General features: G+C 37.3%; 1 protein-coding gene across 4 annotated transcripts in view; it reads left to right on the top strand.

The window, feature by feature from the left end:
* Zranb3 (zinc finger RANBP2-type containing 3) overlaps positions 1-20,966 on the top strand; it is a 210,834-nt gene that overhangs the window by 114,116 nt on the left and 75,752 nt on the right. For 3 of the 4 annotated variants that reach the window (XM_042683551.1, XM_042683549.1, XM_042683550.1), the window contains exons 4-6: positions 5,046-5,224; positions 8,558-8,789; positions 13,660-13,745. In XM_042683551.1, coding sequence (XP_042539485.1) covers positions 5,046-5,224; positions 8,558-8,789; positions 13,660-13,745 — 497 coding nt within the window. Of the gene's footprint in view, positions 1-5,045; positions 5,225-8,557; positions 8,790-13,659; positions 13,746-20,966 lie in introns of those variants that run through there. The other variant, XM_042683552.1, reaches the window with a different exon arrangement.

Below are 20,966 nucleotides of genomic sequence, written 5' to 3'. Positions count from 1 at the left end.
ACTATGACTTGAGACATACCTTGAGCCATACCTTGTCTTTTTTTTTTTTTTTTTGGTCAGTTGTCAGGCCTGAACTCTGGGCCTGGGTGCTGTCCCTCAGCTCTTCAGCTCAAGAGTAGCACTCTACTATTTGAACCACAGTGCCACTTCTGTCTTTTTCTCCTTATGTGGTGCTGAAGAATCGAACCCAGGGCCTCATGCATGCAAGGCAAGAACTCTACCACTGAGCCACCTTTCCAGCCCCAATACCTTAAGTCTTAAAGGTGGATTCTTTATTACATCTTTTTGTTCACTTCCATTGCCAAATCTGAATAGTCAGTTCTTACTTTGTAAAGCTCAAAGCAATGTAGTTGAAAAAGACTGTTTACATCTTTTTGAATAAGAGACTACTGTGTCTAGCTCTCTTAACTATGCACTGCTTCTCAGAGAGAAACAAACCACAAAGAAAGGCCCAATATATCTGTGTAAACATTACCCTCAAGTCTTTGGACATCTCCTAAACTGTACATGCACAATATGACTACCCAGGAAACACAGCAGAAATCTAGAATTCAGAAGACAATTAAGAACAGGAACTGGGGATATAGCTCAGTGATAGAGTGCTTATCTGGCATTCATAAAGCCCTGGATTTGATCCCAGTTACCACAACTTAAAAGGAAAAAACCTTTTAAATAGGTTATAAGGTTCAAACTAAATCAGTGGGTGAGTTTAATAGTTTACTATCAGGAAGGAATTAGAAGATAAAATAAGATGTCTTAAATTTCTAATCAAACTAGTTTCCCATCATATCAGGATACTTGTTGGTCTTATCTGTACAGGTGCTCATTTGCCTTTTATTTTCCTATCCTATTCTCTTTTAATTTACTTATTAGCCATGTGCTGGTGACTCATGCCTATAATCATAGCTACTCAGGTGACCCGGTTCAAAGCCACCCTGGACAGGAAAGTCTGTAAGACATTTTTCTTTTTCTTTCTTTTCTTTTTATTGTAAAATACTGTACAGAGGGGTTACAATTACATGGGCAAGATAATGAGTACATTTCTTATCAAGCATTGTAGCCTCCTCCTTTGTTTCCCCTTCCCATCCCTTCCCATCCTCCCCCCCCATCCTCCCCTCCCCCCCCCACCAAAGTTGTAAAGTCCGTTTTCTACATAATGACTGCACATCTCATTGTTGCACTGGGTCCACCTGTATCCCTATTTAAACGATTTGTTTTTCCCCTTCCCCTCCACATATTATACTGATATCAAATACAGTGAAAGCAGGGGTTATACTGTGGGGTAGGGACATACAAAGCAACAAAGAAATCATTTTTTGGGGGGGAGGGGGTCCGGTCATGGGGCCTGAACTCTGGGCCTGGGCGCTGTCCCTCAGCTCTTCAGCTCAAGGCTAGCGCTCTACCGCTTGAGCCACAGCGCCACTTCCGGCTTTTTTCTTTTTGCTTATGTGGTGCTGAGGAATTGAACCCAGGGCCTCAGGCATGCAAGGCAAGCGCTCTACCACTGAGCCACCTTCCCAGCCCCCACAGAAATTATCTTATAAATGTGTTAGAAACAATCACATGAAAGAAAAAAAAACATTTGAATACATATCTTAGGTTCATTTCCCTAACATCACCTTATCTGACCTTTTCTGCTTGACTCAGACATATACCTGTTATTGCAAATAAGGGAAACCATGGGACCTATGTTTCTCTGGGCCTGGCTTACTTCACTTAATATAATTTTTTCCAAGTCTTTCCATTTCCTAACAAATGGGGCAATGTCATTCTTTCTGATGGTAGCATAGAATTCCATTGTGTATATACACCACATTTTCTTGATCCATTCATCTACTGAGGGGCATCTGGGTTGGTTCCATATCTAAGCTATAGTATGTGAGACATTTCTCTCCAATTAACCAGTAAAAAATAACAGAAGTGGAGCCATGGCTCAAGTGTAGCGTGCCAGCCTCAAGTAAAAATATTACGAACAGTACCCCAGCTTGAATGCAAACTCCAGTCCAGTACAAATAATTATCAAAAATTGTAGACATTTATGGTTTACAACATGTTGCTTTCAAATATATATACATTATCGAATAACAGTGTGAACGCTACTTCCTATTCCTCCCAGCTAATGGACATTTTGCTATCTTCTTTTTCTTTCCATTATCTCGTCACATTGCCACATATGAAGACCCACATCTTTCATCTTGGCAGTTAGGAAATTTTGATAAATGGAGAGGTGCTTTGCATATTGGCAAAGATAGTGCATAAAGTTCTTAAGTAAACTCATGATTGTTAAAATTACTAACAAACAGTGATATGGACCTCTTAATACAATCTAGGTTCCAGACAGAGCAAATTCTACCTTCCAGAAAATTAGGGAAGTAAAACAGACTGTTATTTCCAGAGAAAATATATTTTAAAAATGGGTTATAAAACTACGGTGGGAAGCAAAACCAGGGATTTGTAACTATAGTATAGATGTGGTGGTATGGTCCACAGACAAAACATTAATTAAGGGTAAAACTCAGTTTCTAGAAGCATGTTTATGATCAGAATTGTTTGGAGGGGAAAACAAATGTAAGCTCAAGCCAGACAAAACACTATAGTTATTAAATTTCTGTTGCCTTGGAACCATGCTGATAACAGAAAGCCGTGATGTTTGAGTGGTTTCTGGTATGAGAATTGGAAGGCTTTGAGGCTAGGAAAACAAATGGCAGTAAAATATTAATGTATAATTGCTCTTTGGTTTAGTTATAAAAGTTATACAAAGTTTGTTACTTTTCCTTTAGAGCTGGGTCTACTACCATAAATTGAATCATAAATTTGGCTATCTAGTATGATGTATTCTTTGGCAAGCTGTATAGAATTTCAGATGTTAATTTACATTGATAACAATATAGTCCATATGTGTCCATTCCTGTTCTCTCTGTCTCTTTCCTTCCTTTCTTCCCTCCTTTCCTCCCTCCCCCTTTCAGACAGTGTCTTGCTTTGTGATTCATACTTGCCTTGAACTTGCTATGTAGGTAGCTACAGTTGAGCTTGAATTCACAATTCTCCTGCCTCAGCCTCTCAAGTAACTGGGATTATAGAATATAGGTGTGTACTATCTCATCTAACTACTTCAGTTTTATATTTTATTCTAAAAGACTGGGTAGAGTGCACTTTTTATCTTCAACTGGATCTTGTTTTAATATTAACAGCTGTTACACTGATACACTGGTGCAAACCTATAATGCCAGCTACTCAGGACATCTAGGTACAAGGATCTTCACTTTAAAGCCAGTTCTGATAAAGTTGGCAAACTTACTAAGATACTATCTAAAAAGTAAACTACAAACAAAAGTACTGGGGAGAAATCTCAGGTAGCAGAGCTCTTGCTTAGTATGGGCAAGGACCTAATATCAACAAAACTGTTAGACTTTAGCATTGACTCCATATATGCAAGTTGTATGGCTCAAAACATTGATCTCACTATTCACTCCTTTTAAACTGCAAAAACCCTTTCTGGATCTGGGTCTTACCTATTCCACTTCTATCGTCTTTCTTTGGTTATTTGTTTACTCATAGATTTAAATAATGGCTAAGCAGTCTGGGTGCTGGTGACTCACACATGTACTCCTAGCTACTGAGGAGACTGAGATCTGAAGATCTTGTTTCAAAGCCAGTCTAGCAGAAAAATCCCCATGAGACTCTTAATTCCAATTAACCACTCAAAAAACTGGAAGTAGAGGCTGTGGCTGAAAGTGATAGAGCGCTAGTCTTAAGCAAGAGAGCTCAGGAACAGCACCCAGGCCCTGAGTTCAAGCCCACAACAAACAAAAAGTAAAGGAAGGAAGGAAGGAAAGAGGGAGAGAAGGAAGGAACGAAGGAAGGTAGCCTAGGCATTTACTATAAGACAGATATAAACAATTTCACTAACTTCTATTTACCATGTTTTATTTTGAAAGTCTTTAACAATGCAAAAGAACATTGTTCTGCTTTTAATATTCATCCTAAACATTCCCTGTACAACTTTCCTATGGTAACCTATGATATATAATTATCTATGATGGAATCATATTGTAGGAAGTAGTATTTTGCTGCTTCTTTTGTTCAGGAGGATTGTATCTAGACCTCTTGGATGCTGAGCATGTGCTCTATGCATGAGATACACCCCCATAGTCCCATTTGCTTCTTCTTATTGCTGAATAGCATTGGATTGTATGAATGTATTCAATTACCCATGCACCAGTTAAATCACATTAGAGTTGTGCTCATTTTTGGCTATTATGAATAAAACTGTTATAAGCATTGATTTAGGAACCACCTTTTTATAATGAGAATAGCATAGAGATGGGGCAGTGTTTAGTATGAAAATGGTTGAGTAGAAAGACACCATAACATCACAAAGCTCATATTAATTTTGCATCAATTATCTTTCATTTAAATAATTTAACTTCTTAATACCTGCTTCTTTTGTAAAATGTGTATGACTCAGGGCTTACTATAGCCATAAGATAATAGAAAATGTCTGCTGTATGGGTAAGGTATTTGTTATTGTCTTCTCAAAGAGGAGAAATTGTAAATGGTCTATATATGTTGTAAAACTAAATTCTGTGAAATCATTATAATTCTTTTTTTTTCTTTTTTTTCGTTGTAATTCTTTATAGGAGCATTTTGTCTTTAAGATATTTTAAAAATAATATAATTTGCTCATTGAATTTTAAAGGTCTTTATAATCTCAGACTTGGAGCCATATAATCCAACTGATTTTCCATTGGAAAGTTATTTTGAAAGTAATATTCTTTTTTGGGGGGGGGGATCTGGTTGTGGGGCCTGAACTCTTGGCCTGGGTGCTGTCCCTCAGCTCTACCGCTTGAGCCACAGCACCACTTCCGGCTTTTTTCTTTTTGCTGGGGAATCGAACCCAGGGCCTCATGCATTGCAAGGCAAGCACTCTACCACTGAACTACCTTCCCAGCCCTGAAAGTAATATTCTTAAAATAATATTTCATACGTTCTTTCAAAATATTTTAGGCTTCATTTTCTAACATATACTTTTATTTTAAATTTAGATGGGCCTAGGAAAAACAATCCAGGCAATTGCAATTGCTTATTTCTATAAAGAAGAGTGGCCTCTTTTAATAGTGGTCCCTTCATCTCTGAGGTACCCTTGGACAGAAGAAATAGAGAAATGGATCCCAGAGGTACAGCCTGAGGAAATCAATGTTATTCAGAATAAAACTGATGTTGGGTAAGAACAAAATTTTAATCTTTAAGAAAAAAAAGTCTTTGTATACTCAGGTGTTTTTTTTTTTTGTTGTTGTTTGTTTGTTTCTTGGTGATTGGGGTCAAACTTGGACTTCATGCATTGTAATCATGTTTTGATGATTACCTCTATATAATTTAGAAATAAGAGTTACTCAGTTCCTAGTTGCTTACTCTTTTAATCCTACCTACTCATAAGGCCAAAAACTGGAGAGTCACAGTTTGAAGCCAGCCCAGGCAGAAAAGATATGGGAGATTTCAAGATAACTAGCAAAAAGCAAGCCTGGTAGTATGGGTCAAATGTTAGAATGCCAGCTAAGCAAGCAAGCCAGGCAGCGCTCTTAGTTCAAACCCAGTACAGGCAAAATGAGATAGTATTGTAGGAAATTTGTTTTACATTTTCAAATATGAATTATATACCTAAAACCCAGTAATTTATTTAATCTCCATATTTTTATGACATAGTTTAAAAGTAAGTATAAAATATGCATATTTTAAAGATTATTTTACATATCCCTCACATGAATTAAAATTCAATTGTTTTAAGGTTCAAAATTACTTGTAGCTAGAAACTAGTGGCTTCTACCTGTAATCCTAGTTATGCAGTAGGACAAGATCTGAGGAGTGTGGTTCAGAGCCAGCTTAAGCTGGAAAGTCTGTGAGACTTATTTCCAGTTAACAACCAAAAAGCCAGAAGTGGAACTGTGGCTCAAGTGGTAGAATGCCAGCCATTAGCAAAAAACTGAGAGAGAGCACCCAGGCCCCGAGTTCAAGCTCCAGGACTAACATACACACACACACACAAAAAAAAATTCAAATTTTCAATGCCTAACTTGAAGCTATGTAAGCGTATTCTTATTAACAAATGTGGTACATTTTGTTTTCTAAGTTGTTTATATAGAAAATTTATGTGTTACCTAAAATTAACATTAGCAAGTTTGCTTTTAGTTTTTGTTATTTTTTCATTTTAATATTTTATTTTTTTACATATTTGAGAGAATAGGTGAGTTGGGAAAGGTTGGGTGTAAATGTTGAAAGGGGTAACATTAATCAAGATATATTGAAGTCATGAACTGCTTTGATAAATAGTGGTTCCTTTGTACAACCAGTTAAAGATGATAAAAAAAAAATTAAAAAGAATATTCGGTCATTATTTGAACTTCTTGTAAAAATTTATTATTATTAGTGAATTTTTTCTCATTAAATTAACCAACTTGAATATGATGTTAGTACATTGCATATCTAGTTGAATGATGAAAATTATCATGTTTCCCAAAGTTCAAAAATCACTTCTTTCTGAGCCTTAAGAGCAGTGCATCTACTTTGAATAAATGTTAATTCTTAGATTTAAAAATTATAGTATTATATTCTACCATACTCTCTATAATTTTTAATACAGAGAATATTTATAGAAATAAGTTTGGTCTTAATGAGTTTGGAAAAAGGAAATCTATAAAGGAGGTTTTTTTTTTTTTTTTTTAATCTTCCCGTAGTGAGATCTAATGCATTAGCACACATTTGTATGTGAAGAAGAAAATGTAGACATTATTTGCATTATTAAGATAAATATAGGCAGTCATTATTAATAGATTCCTATTTTGCACTAAAATTTCATAAAATTAAAAAGGAGGATATATAGCGAATGTTGAATTCATTAAACCTTCCATAACAGTTTCCTGTCAGCTGTACTTTATTTTAAAATTTTCTTAAGATATGTCTTTCCTGGAGTCTTTTATTGCATTTAGAACCTGGGCACTGTCCCTGAGCTTCTCCTCACCCCACCCCCACCCGCATTCAAACCTAGCTCTCTACCACTTTGAACCACAGCACCTCTTCCAGTTTTCTAGTGGTTAATTGAAGATAAGAGTTTCACAAACTTTCCTAGCCTGGCTAGCTTTGAACTGGAGTCCTCAGATCTCAGCCTCCTATGTAGCAAGGATTATAGGCATGAGCCACCGGCACCTGGCTGAAATATACTTTCTTGCAACTAAAAATGATGCTGTTATTTTTATTGGAATGATATTTGGGGTACATTAGGTAGCCCTACAACCCAAGTATGTAAGGGTTTGAGAGAATATTGACTAAGGTCAGAGAAGTTACCCAATGCCTTTTAAATCCTAAAAGAAACAGCTTTGAATATGTACCAACATGTGTCAAGATGCATTACCTCAGCCATTCCCAAACTCTTCTTCAGTTCAGAGACAGCAGCACAAGCTACAGAACTTACTACAGAGGCTTTCAAAGCCTTTGTCTTCTGTATGTTGTTCACCATATACCTAAGTTATATAGTAATATTAACACCATGTTTTTCTTCTGCATATTCTTCTGGAGTTTGAGTACAGTAAGAAAATCATAGGGCTTTGTTAAGTAGATTAAAAACAAGCTGCCATTTAAAAATGCATTTGTGACAGTAGTGCTAGATGATACTTAGGCTCTCTTGCTTTTCTGCTAGAGGGTAGAGAATGTATTTTTTCATTATGGATAATAGTAAATGGAAAGTGATGTGTTTCCTTGTTCATGAATTTATTCATCAAATTATTCTACAAGTATTTGCTGTGAACGTAGCACTGTGCATATAAAGATGGATAAGCCACATTATACACATAAGATACATAAATATGAAATGTATAAAAATAGTTCTATGTGTATAATTTCATAATAGAAACATAAAGAATATTACAGAATTGTGAATTGTAGAGATAAAAAGAGGATTTCTTTACATTAGCTCAGTGATTCTCCACCTTAGGTGATAAACCCTTTTCTAACCACATTCTATCATCACCTGGCCAAGGCCCTTTTTGTTGTCACAGTAAATGAGGAACTCTGTTGGCCTTCAATGGGTTTGAAATGTCCTGGAGTTTGAATATCCTGAATTGTACTAGACAGGCCACTTATACTAACTGTTGGCCAGATCAAAATACCAATAACAACAAGGTTAAAAATGTGTGCATGTTCTATTTGTGTGAAAGTTTCCCTGAATAGCCAACTAATGTTTGAGTGTCCACTTTATGCATAATCTTAGATACATAGAAGGAAATATTATCAGAAAGTAATGGTCTTATCCTAGTAATGTTGTTCATTAAATCATCAAATTTTCCAAAAACCACTTAACCAAGATTTTGGACCCTACTTTATCCTATATGAAGAATGTAAAATTTTAAGAGAAATTGAGTTTCAGTGGTAGTGTCTCCTCCTATGGTTTTCTTTTCCTTCTGCATATTTCCCCCTCCAAAATTGTATTGTTTATAATTGTTTGAAATTATATTGTTTAATCATATTCATTACTGAGGTATTTTTAAGTATATATTTTCTCTTCTAGGAGAATATCAATCAGCAAAGTGACAGTTCTGGGTTATGGGCTTTTGACCACAGATGCAGAGACTTTGATAGATGCCCTGAATAATCAGAACTTCAAAGTAGTGATAGTGGATGAGTCACACTACATGAAATCTAGAACTGCAACCCGCAGCAAGATTTTATTGCCAATAGTGCAGAAAGCCCAAAGAGCCATTCTTCTTACAGGAACTCCAGCTTTGGGAAGGCCTGAAGAGGTATTAAAATTTTTATACTTTAGTTTTTAAAGGATAAAAAGGAAAACTGAATCAGTCATTTGCTTTACAATGTTTGTTTTCAAATCAGATGCTTCATATGACAAAAGGATACATTAGGACTCTCTAGACAGCTATCAATAATTAAATATGTATCTTTTATTATGACTTTTTGGTCTATTTTCATGGAAACCTTAGAAGTCCTTGTAGGTATGTATAAAATACAATGTTTACCATTATTACAATGTTTCTGTAGTTAGTGCAGTAATATTCTTTACCTCTGCTCTTGACATTTTTCCATAGCCTGGATCTTTACTTACCTTAGGACTTTCTATAATAAGCACCTTACCACTGGGTTATCTACGTTATTTCTTTTATATGGCATTATAGAATTTGCCTCTACTTTTCTTTCACTTCAAAACACACATTTGAAAAGGCAGAGAGAAGCTCGAGCTTGTGTGTAGACCAAATGAGGTATGTAGTTATAATGGAAGAAGAAGGAACTTGTTTCATACCCCACTTAGCTTTGTCACCCTAACAGGTAGAGTGTGGATTAGAAATAATAGGTGAAACTTGTAAAAAGCTATAAGGGTTAGCATTCCCTAATAAAGCCTTATCCACTAAGAAACACTGATCTATATGGAAACAACAACAATAACAACAACAATGGATTTGTCCTGTTCTAGAGTTTTTAGGAGAATTGAAGAAAATTTCGAAAATGCCTAGCCCTTTGTCTTACCTCTCAACATACAGTACCCATTCTTGCTTATTCAGACAAATCTGAATAACAGCTATTATCATTCAGTCTCTGCCAGTAATATCTAGACTCTTCTTTTAACTTCCTTCCTTGGAAATGTTCAGAGACTTGTCAATGCTAATTTTTCCAAGAACCAACTTTGGGATTTTAAAAAATGTGTTTCCTGTTTTGTTTCATTTATTTGCATAATAGTCTTTATTATCTCCTTCAACAATTGGCTTTTGATTTAGCTTGCTCTTCTTTTTCTAAGTGGAAGGTTAAGTAGAGAGTTCTTTTTAAACATAATCATGTACAACAATGAATCCCTACTTCTGCTGCAGCACCATTGGTTACTTAGGAGTATATGTCCTATGAAAAGAATGTAAAATGCCACATTGCTTTGAAAATCACTGACAGTTCTTTAGTACTTGCCTGTATAACTGTACTACTCGCTACTCATAAAGCTGAGATCTGAAGATTCCAACTCAAAGCCAGAGAGGGCAGGAAAGTCCATGAGACTCTTAACTCCAATTATCCACTCTACTTATCCACCAAAAAGTCAGAAATAGAGCTGTGGCTCAAGTGGTTTCCTTGAACAAATAAATTTAGGGACAGCCCCCAGGCTCTGAGTTCAAGTCCCAAGATTGGCACACATACACAACACATACACACACACACACAATTTTAAAAAGCTGAGGAGGTATTGTATGAACCCACAGTTCCAGTTCCATTCCTGTGAACCAAAGAAAATTGAAGACATATGTTCCAGATTTTGTTTTCTTTATAGTTTACATAGCTGGAAATTGAATCAAGGCCATTACTCATGTTAGGCCAGCATTCTTCCATTTAACACCTAAAGCTCTTTTGTTTTTATTTATTCATTCATTCGTTATTTATTTATGTTTTTTGGTAGTACTGGGGTTTAGATTCGGGGCCTTGTACTTGCTATGTAAGTGCTATAGCTTGGGTCATACCCTCATTTCTGTATTTTGGTTTTTGAGACAAATGTCACTAATATCTTTGCTCATTCTACCCTTGAACTTGCTATTCTCTTGCATCAGACTCCTGAGTAGCATGTGTTACAAGTTATGCTAGCACGCCAGGCTACAAAGCGGTGTTAATATTAGCATTATTCATGATACCCAAAAAGTGAAAATAATCAAATGTCTATCAGTGGATGAATGGTTAAACTGTGGTATATCAATACAATGGAATGTAATTTGGTCATATATAGGAATACAGTACTATAGATGCTGCAGTGTGGATGAACTTTGAAACAGTATTCTGGGGGAAATAAGCAAGATTCAAAAGCCTACATACTGAATAATTCTATGGTGCTAACTGCAACCTAAGGGAGCACAACAGGATACTGGGCTGAGGAAAATTAGAACAATAGAGGTGTAGACCGATAGAAAATGGGAGAGACCAAGGGTCCAAATGCTCTCCTGCATTTGGTCCAGGAGTTCCTACAAGCAAGCATATTTATGAGTTCATACAAAGAAAGTTACCCTGGGTACATGCAAAACAGTAAAGCACCTATATTAATATTACAATCAGCTAAAACAGTGTTTGTGAGATACTGGTTCCCTTATTCTTTTGAGACAGAAGAATGCAGCCCAAGGGAAAGTCCAGACATGATGTTCACTTAATCTAACCCAAGGTTAAGTTGTCAAGGACTCTTTGTCCAGCCTACAAGGTTCCTAGCACAGCTGCCAGCCTAAGGAAAAGGGGGGAACAGCAATCCAGTCTCTTCACTCTCTTCAGAGCTGTCTGTTTTAACCCTTGCATTGCCAGCTCTAAGCATTCCAAGGTAGCATTCTAACCTCTCAGCCTTGTTCAGGTTTCACAGCTCAGCTTCAGAATTTTCTGCAATTCTGTTTATATGAAATATCAGATACAGGCAAATTCATGAAAATGGAAAATAGATTAGTGCTTACCACAAGTGAATGGAAGGATATGGGGCTTAACTGCTAATGGAGAGAGATTTTTTTTTAAGGGGTAATAAAAATATTCTAAAAGGAGCTAGGAAGGTGGCTCAGTGGTAGAGTGCTTGGCTTGCATGCATGAAGCCCTGGGTTCGATTCCTCAGCACCACATAAGCAGAAAAAGCTGTATGTGGCCCTGTGGCTCAACTGGTAGAATGCTAGCCTTGAACTGAAGAGTTGAGGGACAGTGTCAGGCCCAGAGTTCAGGCCCCATGACTGGTAATAAATAAATAAATAAATAAAATATATATATATATATATATATATGTATTCTAAAAGTAAAGCTCTGTGCTGGTAGTTCACACCTGTAATCCTAGCTGAGGTTTGAGGATCACTGTTCAAAGCCAGAACGGGCTAGAAAATCTGAGACTCATATCTAATCAACCATCAAAACTGTGGAAGTGGAGTTGTGATTCAAATGGTAGAATGTAAAGTGCTCTTGAGTTCAAAGAAGCTCAGAGACGGCACCCAAGCCCTGAATTCAAGCCTCAGGACTGGAAAAAAAAAATCTGAAAGTAGAGAGAGAGGTGACTCAGGAACAACTTTGTAAATATATTAAAAGCCACTAAATTCTGTACTTAAGAGTATGGACTTTATAGCAACTGAATTATACCTCAGTAAAGCTGTTAGTTTTATAATGCCTATTGAAATAGCAATGAGGGACTGCTATATGCAGCCTATCAGATTTGTAAATATGAAAAAAAATTGTGATACTACTGATGAAAGTGTAAGTTGAGACAGTCTTTTTGTTAGCCAACATGGTAACGTCCAGCAAGCTTTAAAAAGCATATTATCTTATGGCATGACTGGGCTCAGTGGTTCAACACCTGTATAGCATGCTATGCATGCTGGCAGACATGAGTTTGATTCTACAGCATCAAAAAAATGAAAAAAAAAGAAAAATATATACAAGTTAACTCAACTGTTTTATTTCTAAAAATATATTGCACAAAATCAGTCTAAGAAAAATGCGGTATGTAGATTGATAAATAATTGATAGTATGTAATACATATACACAGAATTATATGAAGTTATTTTTATAACTGTATAAAAACTGTAAACAACTATGCATCCAATATCAAATTTTTAAGAAACTTAATTCTGCCAAGTGCCAGTGGATCTGTAATGAATCCTAGCTACTCAGGAGGCTGAAATCTGAGGATCATGGTTTGAAACCAGCTTGGGCAGTAAAGACCATGGAGATTCTTTTTTTTTTTTTTGTCGTCGCTTGTGGCACCTGAACTCTGGACCTGGGCGCTAGCTGTCCCTCAGTTCTTCTGCTCAAGGCTAGCGCTCTACCACTTGAGCCACAGTGCCACTTCCGGCTTTTTCTGCTTATGTGGTGCTGAGGAATTGAACTCAGGACCTCATGCATGCAAGGTAAGCACTCTACCACTGAGCCACCTTTCCAGCCCTCCATGGAGATTCTTATCTTCAAATAACTAGCAAAAAGTTATAAGTACAGTTGTGGTTCATATGGCAGAACGCCACCTTTAAGAGAAAAAGCTAAGGGAGAATGCCCAGGCTCTGAGTTCAAACCCTAGTACTGGCACAAAAAAATTTTTTGGGGGGAGGTCCAGTCGTGGGGCCTGAACTCTGGGCCTGGGTGCTGTCCCTCAGCTCTACCGCTTGAGCCACAGCACCACTTCCGGCTTTTTTCTTTTTGCTTATGTGGTGCTGAGGAATTGAACCCAGGGCCTCAGGCATGCAAGGCAAGTACTCTACCACTGAGCCACCTTCCCAGCCCCTACAAAAATTTTAAAAATGAAAAAAAAAGAAGGAAGAAAGAAATAACCTCTCATTATTGAATGATGTTTGGGTTGGAAGCCTGGGTCTTGGAGGAGTATATTTTCTTGTATATTTTTGTTATATTATTAATTTCTTGTTGTTGTTGTTGGTTGTGGGGCCTGAATTCTGGGCCTGGGTGCTGTCCCTCAGCTCTTCAGCTCAAGGCTAGCACTCTACCACTTGAGCCACAGCGCCACTTCTGGCTTTTTTCTGCTTATAGTAATTGAACCCAGGGCCTCATGCATGGAAGGCAAACACTCTACCACTGAGCCACCTTCCCAGCCCCTATTAATTTGTTTTTATCATCATAATAAATTACTTGAAAAATAATAAAGTATATTGAAAACATGTGTATTATTACAGCTTTTCATGCAGATTGAAGCTCTCTTTCCACAAAAATTTGGAACATGGACTGAGTATGCTAAAAGATACTGCAATGCACATGTCAGGTATGACAATTTTTCATTACTTCACATATTTATCACTAAGATTAAGCTTTATTAGTCATTCTTTATTCCAGCAATTTTCAGACTTGTGGTAGCTCTTCAGTAATAGATTGTGTGGATGAACTACATGTAAAATCAGTGAAAAGAATACCTATGCATGGTATTGCATCCCTGTAATCCCAGCACTTAAGAGACTCAATCAGGAGAATTGTGTCTTTGAGGCCAGCCTGGGACTATGCAGTATGGTCCTGTCTCATAATTTTAAAAATTACAAAAAAACAGCAGGTAAGTTTTTCTTCATTTTTACTTTTTACCTTCCACATTTTCTATCTTTGGAATTATTTATTTTTATTGACTTAGAATACATGCAAATTATACGAATTTGAGAAATAAGTGATTTTTCATGCTTGTCTTCTAGCCAGACATTTTCCTTTTCAGTTACCACTGTTGACAGTTTCTTATTTGTCCTTCTGGGTACACTTTGAGGCTGAACAGTCATGTATGATTGTATAGCTGGAATATTAGTCTGTTGTATTTCCACCTATATAGTAGTATATTATGCACATTGTTTTTGTGTTGTGCTTTCTTCACAATAGATATTGGAAGTCTTTCCATAACAGTTCCTGAGGGGCTTTTCCTTTTTCTTAGCAGTACTAGGGTTTGAATTCAGAGCCTTGTGCTTGCTTAGCTTGCTTGCTCAGCTGGCACTCTACAGCTTGAGGCACACATCTTACCCTACTGGTTATATTGGAGATGACACTATAGGACTTTCCTGCCCAAGCTTGCTTTGAATCACAGTCTTCCAGATTCGACTTCCTGAGTAGCTAGGATTATGGCACCCAGCTTCCTGAGGAGTTTTTTTTTTTTTTTGGGGGGGGGGGTCCGGTCGTGGGGCCTGAACTCTGGGCCTGGGCGCTGTCCCTCAGCAATTCAGCTCAAGGCTAGCACTCTACCACTTGAGCTATAGCACCACTTGTGGATTTTTTCTTTTTTTTTTTTGTTTAAGTGGTGCTGAGGAATTGAACCCAGGGCCTTATGCATGCAAGGCAAGCACTCTACCACTGAGCCACCTTCCCAGCCCCCTTCCTGAGGAGTTTTAACATTCATTTGAATGGCTCCATGTCTATATCCACTGTTTGGAGTTTAGTGAATCAATTCACTCTTAAGAGGTATTTGCTTTTGTATATAGGTAATGCTATATAATGAGTCTCTCTGCACATGTTCAGAGTTAGTTTTGTGGCATGAAAATCTACACTTAGATTGCCTATGTTTTATTTTCACATCTACTGTTTCTCAGATCTTTTCTTTGAGGAATTTATTTATTTTTATTTTTTGCCAGTCCTAGGGCTTGAACTCTAGACCTGGACACTGTCCCTGGGCCTCTTTGTGCTTAAGGCAAGTACTCTACCACTTGAGCCACAGCACTACTTCCAGCTTTTTTGAGTAGTTTATTGGAGATAAGAGTCTCACAGGAACTTTTCTGTCCAGGTTGGCTTCAAACCTTGTTCTTCAGCTTCCTGAGTATCTAGGAATATGGACATGAGCCAATGGTGCTTGGCATAAGGAACATAACTTTATCTTCCTGTTCCTGAGTTTCCTTATCTCTAAAAGCAGAGTATAATTGTGCCTGCCTCAGAGAGTTATTGGACTTATATTTATCTTTATACTTATATTTATAAAGGACTTGAAAGGTGACTTAGAGTGAACACTTAATTGTTAGCTGTTATAATCTTTCACATTATCATTATACAGATGGAAATAAATTTAAGATAGATTTATAAAAGTAGAATTGCTGGTTCAAAGACATTTTAGGTCTTTCCAAGTCATGCTCCACAGAGTTTTATTCCCACTTGCTGTGTGTTTAGGTTTGTCTCTTTTCCCACAACTTAAAAGCACGGTGAAATATACTCTTTTTTGGGGGGGGGAGGGGTCATGGGGCTTGAACTGGGAACTGTTCCTGTGCTCTCTTCAGCTCAAAGTGAGCATTCTACCACTTGAGCCACAGTGCTACTTCTAGTGCTACTTCTAGTTTTTTGGTGGTTAACTGGAGATAAGAGTCTCATGGACTTTTCCTGAACCACTATCCTCAGATCTCAGCCTCCTGAGTAGCTAGGATTGCAGGTGTGAGCCAGCTTGTGGCACCCAGCTTGTGTCTTAGGCTTTTTAAAGGACTTTCAAGTACAGACCTAGAAAGAATAATCCCTGATTGTTTATACAAAGCCAATCTTAACTTTGATACCAATATCAGACAAGGTAATTCCCTCAAAGAAAGAAAACATGAGCGGAGTGGTGGCTCACACCTGTAATCCTAGCTACTCAGGAGGCTGAGATCTGAGGATCACTGTTCAAAACCAGCCCGGCAGGAAACTCATGAGACTCTTATCTCCAATAAACCACTCAGAAAACCGAAAGTGGTACTATGGCTCAAGTGGTAGAACGCTAGCCTTGAGCTGAAGAGCTGGGGGACAGCACCCAAACCCAGAGTTCAGGCCCCACGACAGTCTCCCCCCGCCCCTCCCAAAAAAAGAAAGAAAACATGAGACTTTCTACTTAGGGCTGTAAATACAAACATCTTCAATTTTAATACTTTAGTAGAATCTAGAAACTCAAAAGTTCTAATATATTACCTATATACAAATAGAATTTATGTCAGGAATGCAAGGATTATTTATTTCTGTCTATGTGTCTATTCTTCTATTTATTTTTGAGTTGGAGTCTTTCTTTGTTGACCAAGATTGGCTATAAACCTCTGAACTCCTCAGCTTCTCTATTTACCAAAACTTTAACACCCCATATCCTGTTCATGTTCACGCATGTTATTAAATTATCATATGTATTCATATATATATACATATATGTATATATGTGTTATTCATATATAAATATACTAGGCACACAAAAGCATACATCGTATATACATAGTCATATATGCATAATTAAAGTACATCTTTAGTAAATAATAATTATTAACTATAATAAATTGGTTACTAATACGTAGACTAAAGTAGGTTAAATTATTATATCCAATACAGTAGAATATCATGTAGTTTTATAAGTATTATTAAATGAATATCTAAGGTACATTATTGAAGGAAAGGAAATTTTCAAATAATTTTGCTATCTTTTCTTAAAAATTTTTTTTCTTTTTTTTTATTGTGAAAGTATTGTACAGAAGGGTTACAATACATGGGCAAGATAATGAGTACATTTCTTATCAAGCATTATAGCCTCCTCCTTTGTTTCCCTTTCCCATCCCTTCCCATCCTCCCCACCACCACCCAATCCTCCCTGCCCCCCTCCCCAACCCCAACCCCCCCCACCAAATTTGTAAAGTTCGTTTTCGACATAATGACTTGTACATCTCATTGTTGCAATGGGTCCACCTGTATCCCTATTTAAACGATTTGTTTTTCCCCTTCCCCTCCACAAATTATACCGACATCAAATACAGTGAAAGCAGGGGTTATACTGTGGGGGAGGGACATACAAAGCAACAAAGAAATAGGTGATGTACAGAGGAGTTACAGTTACATACATAAGGTAGTGAGCACATTTTTTTTTATTGTGAAAATACTGTACAGAGGGGTTACAATTACATGGGCAAGATAATGAGTACATTTCTTTTTTTTTTTTTTGGGTCCGGTCGTGGAGCCTGAACTCTGGGCCTGGGCGCTGTCCTTCAGATCTTCAGCTCAAGGCTAGCGCTCTACCACTTGAGCCACAGCGCCACTTCCGGCTTTTTTCTTTTTGCTTATGTGGTGCTGAGGAATCGAACCCAGGGCCTCAGGCATGCAAGGCAAGCGCTCTACCACTGAGCCACCTTCCCAGCCCCATGAGTACATTTCTTATCAAGCATTGTAGCCTCCTCCTTTGTTTCCCCTTCCCATCCCTTCCCATCCTTCCCCCGCCCCCCCTATCCAAGTGAGCACATTTCTTGTCTAACTTGTTGCCCCTTCCCTCATTTTTCTCCCTCTTTAATCTCCTCAACTCTTGTTTTTTTTTTTTTTTTTTGGTCCAGTCGTGGGGCCTGAACTCTGGGCCTGGGCGCTGTCCCTCAGCTCTTCAGCTCAAGGCTAGCGCTCTACCACTTGAGCCACAGCGCCACTTCCGGCTTTTTTCTTTTTGCTTATGTGGTGCTGAGGAATCGAACCCAGGGCCTCATGCATGCAAGGCAAGCGCTCTACCACTGAGCCACCTTCCCAGCCCCCACTCTTTTTTTAAGAATTTTTTGTACATAGAAACACATAAATAGGTTTTCTGTGGTAGAGTGATGGCTTCTTGCCCAGCTAACAACCGTTAGGCTTGGATTACTGTGAAGTCCCCTTTGCATGCTGTTATTTCAGCCCTTCAGCCTTAGTGATTCTTGTACTGCAGATACCACGTTAGTCTATGCAACACATAATTACTGAAATAATCATTAGGCAACTATGAGAGCCTAAATGTTCAATACACTTATCTTTGTTTATTTTCATTTGGTTTGGTTTAGGTTTGTACTGTGGCTTGGACTCAGTGGCATCACGCTTGCCTGGCTGGTGTTATACCACTTGATCTCTGGCTCCAGTTCATCATTTTGCTAGTTAATTGGAGATGGAGTCTCATGGACTTTTCTGGCTGGGCTAGCTTTGAACTGTGATCCTCTACATCTGTCATCTTGAATAGCTAGGATTACAGTTGTGAGCCACTGACACCTTGCTTCCTTGGCTAGTATTATGGTTTGTCATATGACAACAGAAGTATATACTTGTCCTTTTCTTACTTACAAATGCAAACACTGCTTTGAAGAAAGATTCATCTTTCGAAATGCTATATGATAATAGATATTGTGTTCTTTTTTCTGTTTTCTAGAGAAAGCTATTTCAGAGATTAGTATTTTTTCCTCTTTAAAGGCATTTTCTTTCAATTTTCATATCAAAAGTCTTGTTTTTTCTTTACTTTTGTACTTTGAAAACACTGTGGTTCCATACACTCAATTTCAGATCAGGACATTTCCTGACATTTTAAGTTAGTCTGTGGAATGCTATTTTTTTTCTAGTGTTTTTAATTCTGTGAAGCTGCCATTTTCACACTATAATTTTGCAGAATGCAAATTATGGTTAGTTATTCTGCTTTGGACTCATTTTATATTTGAAATGTCATAGCTGTATTCAAAATAAATTTAGGTGAAGCTTGGACAAAAAATGTTACTTTGCCTTTATTAAGTTTATTAAATACTTTAGTAGTGGCAACCAGAAGCATACTAATGCAAATGTAGTCTATGTATCCGATTTGGTGTGAGGGCCTCAGAAAAAAGGATTCCTCAGCCAGAACATTCTATATCCCAAAATTTCTGACATCAGTCACTTTACTGCATTATATTTAAGGAAGTTATAAATACAACAATGCTTTGGGGAAGTAAGCATACTGAATCATCAGTTGTTAGAGTTAGAAAAGACTTTAGAGTTCATCCATTCATCCTCTTATCATTTTATGGATACTTTGTGGAGCTAAATGATTTGCCCTGTTTCTAACTTTGTCTTGCATTTTTCCCGTTTTTTGGGGGGCTGAATGAGTGATTTTAAAAATGGCAATTTTAATAAATACTCTATTGAAAAGAACATTTTAAATAAGGGTAAAGAGCGATACTGTACATTTTCCTTAGCACTGCCTTATTTAAAGTTCTCACTTGTGCCTAAAATAGATATTATGTCTATTCCATTTGGAAATGACTAAAATCTCAGAGAAACAGTTATTATATTGGGTGGCAGATAGGAATTTGAATAATTAGATAAACTTAATAGGATAAGTTCTGCTATTTTGCTTGAAAAATCAGTTTGGTGGACAAAAATTTGAAAACATCAATAGTTGAGCTGAAAGACTACCAACTTTTTTTTGTTTGTTGTTTTGTTTTTTTTGTCATGGATCTTGAACTCTGGGCCTGGGTACTATCCCTTAGCTCTTCAGCTCAAGGCCAGTGCTCTGCCACTTGAGCCACAGCACCACTTCTGATTTTCTGGTGGTTAATTGGAGATAGGAGTCTCACAAACTTTCTTGCCTGGGCTGGCTTTGAGCTGTGATCCATAGATCTCAGTCTCCTGAGTAGTTAGGATTACAGGCGTGAGCCACCAATGCCTGGCAAAGACTATCAGTTTTGAATAACTCAAATTAAGTTGGAATAAGAGTTGGTTCCTCTTCAGTTATTATGTATGGGTTGTATAAATCAATTCCTTCAAAAATTACACTTAGAGTATATGTTATATACTAGGCTAAGTGCTAGTTATCAGATATGCCAGCCTACAAGACCTTCATGGCCCCAGTCTTCACTGGGTTTTCAAGTCAGACACTAACCAAGTAATTACTATTTTGACAAGTGTCATAAAAGAAGGCTACAGTGGCAGAATGCATCAGAATAAATTAATCAAGCCACAAAGGACAGAAGCATCTTGGGAGTAAATAATGCCTGTTTGCTTTTCAGGAAGAGGAATTTAATGTTCTGAGGCCCAGAGCCATAGAAATTACTATGCCTTTGAGTAACTAAAAATAGTCCAATTTAGCTTAAGATTGTAGGGGTAAATAAAGAGGAACTCAATAAGACTTAAGCAGAGGTCATGTTATATAGCTTTATATATTATAATCACAATAGTAATGCATTGTAGGATGTTTTCTGTTTGTTTTTATTGTGTTTTGTTTTGCGTAAAAAAACTAATGGAGAACATAAGACCATGAGCTCAAGCCCCAGTAATCACAAAGAAGGAAGGAAAGAAGGAAGGAAGGAAGGAAGGAAGGAAGGAAGGAAGGAAGGAAGGAGAGAAAGAGAGAGAAAAGAAAAATGTATGGAAATAAAAAACATGATTAGAATTAAAAGTTTTTTTTTTTTTTGTCAGTTGTGAGGCTTGAACTCGGGGCCTGAGCGCTGTCCCTCAACTCTTCAGCTCAAGGAGAGCGCTCTACCACTTGAACCACAGCGCCACTTCTGGTTTTCTAGTGGTTTATTGGACATACGAGTCTCACAGACTTTCCTGCCCTGGCTGGCGGACTGCGATCATCAGATCTCAGCCTCCTAAGTAGCTAGGATTATAGGCGTGAGCCACCAGCACCTGGCTTCTTTGTTATTTTTATGACAGTATTTTTGCATGGTCAAGATTATGAACCAATAAAAGTAAATACACTCATGTAACTATAACCCCTCTGTAGGGCATTTTTACAATAAAAATGTTTTAAAAAAAGTATATACAATGAAAAAAATTC

This window comes from Dipodomys spectabilis, unplaced genomic scaffold, assembly GCF_019054845.1.
Source record: "Dipodomys spectabilis isolate Male_0828 unplaced genomic scaffold, ASM1905484v1 ptg000081l, whole genome shotgun sequence".
Lineage (NCBI taxonomy): Eukaryota > Metazoa > Chordata > Mammalia > Rodentia > Heteromyidae > Dipodomys > Dipodomys spectabilis.
This window is presented reverse-complemented; position numbering and strand designations above follow the sequence as displayed.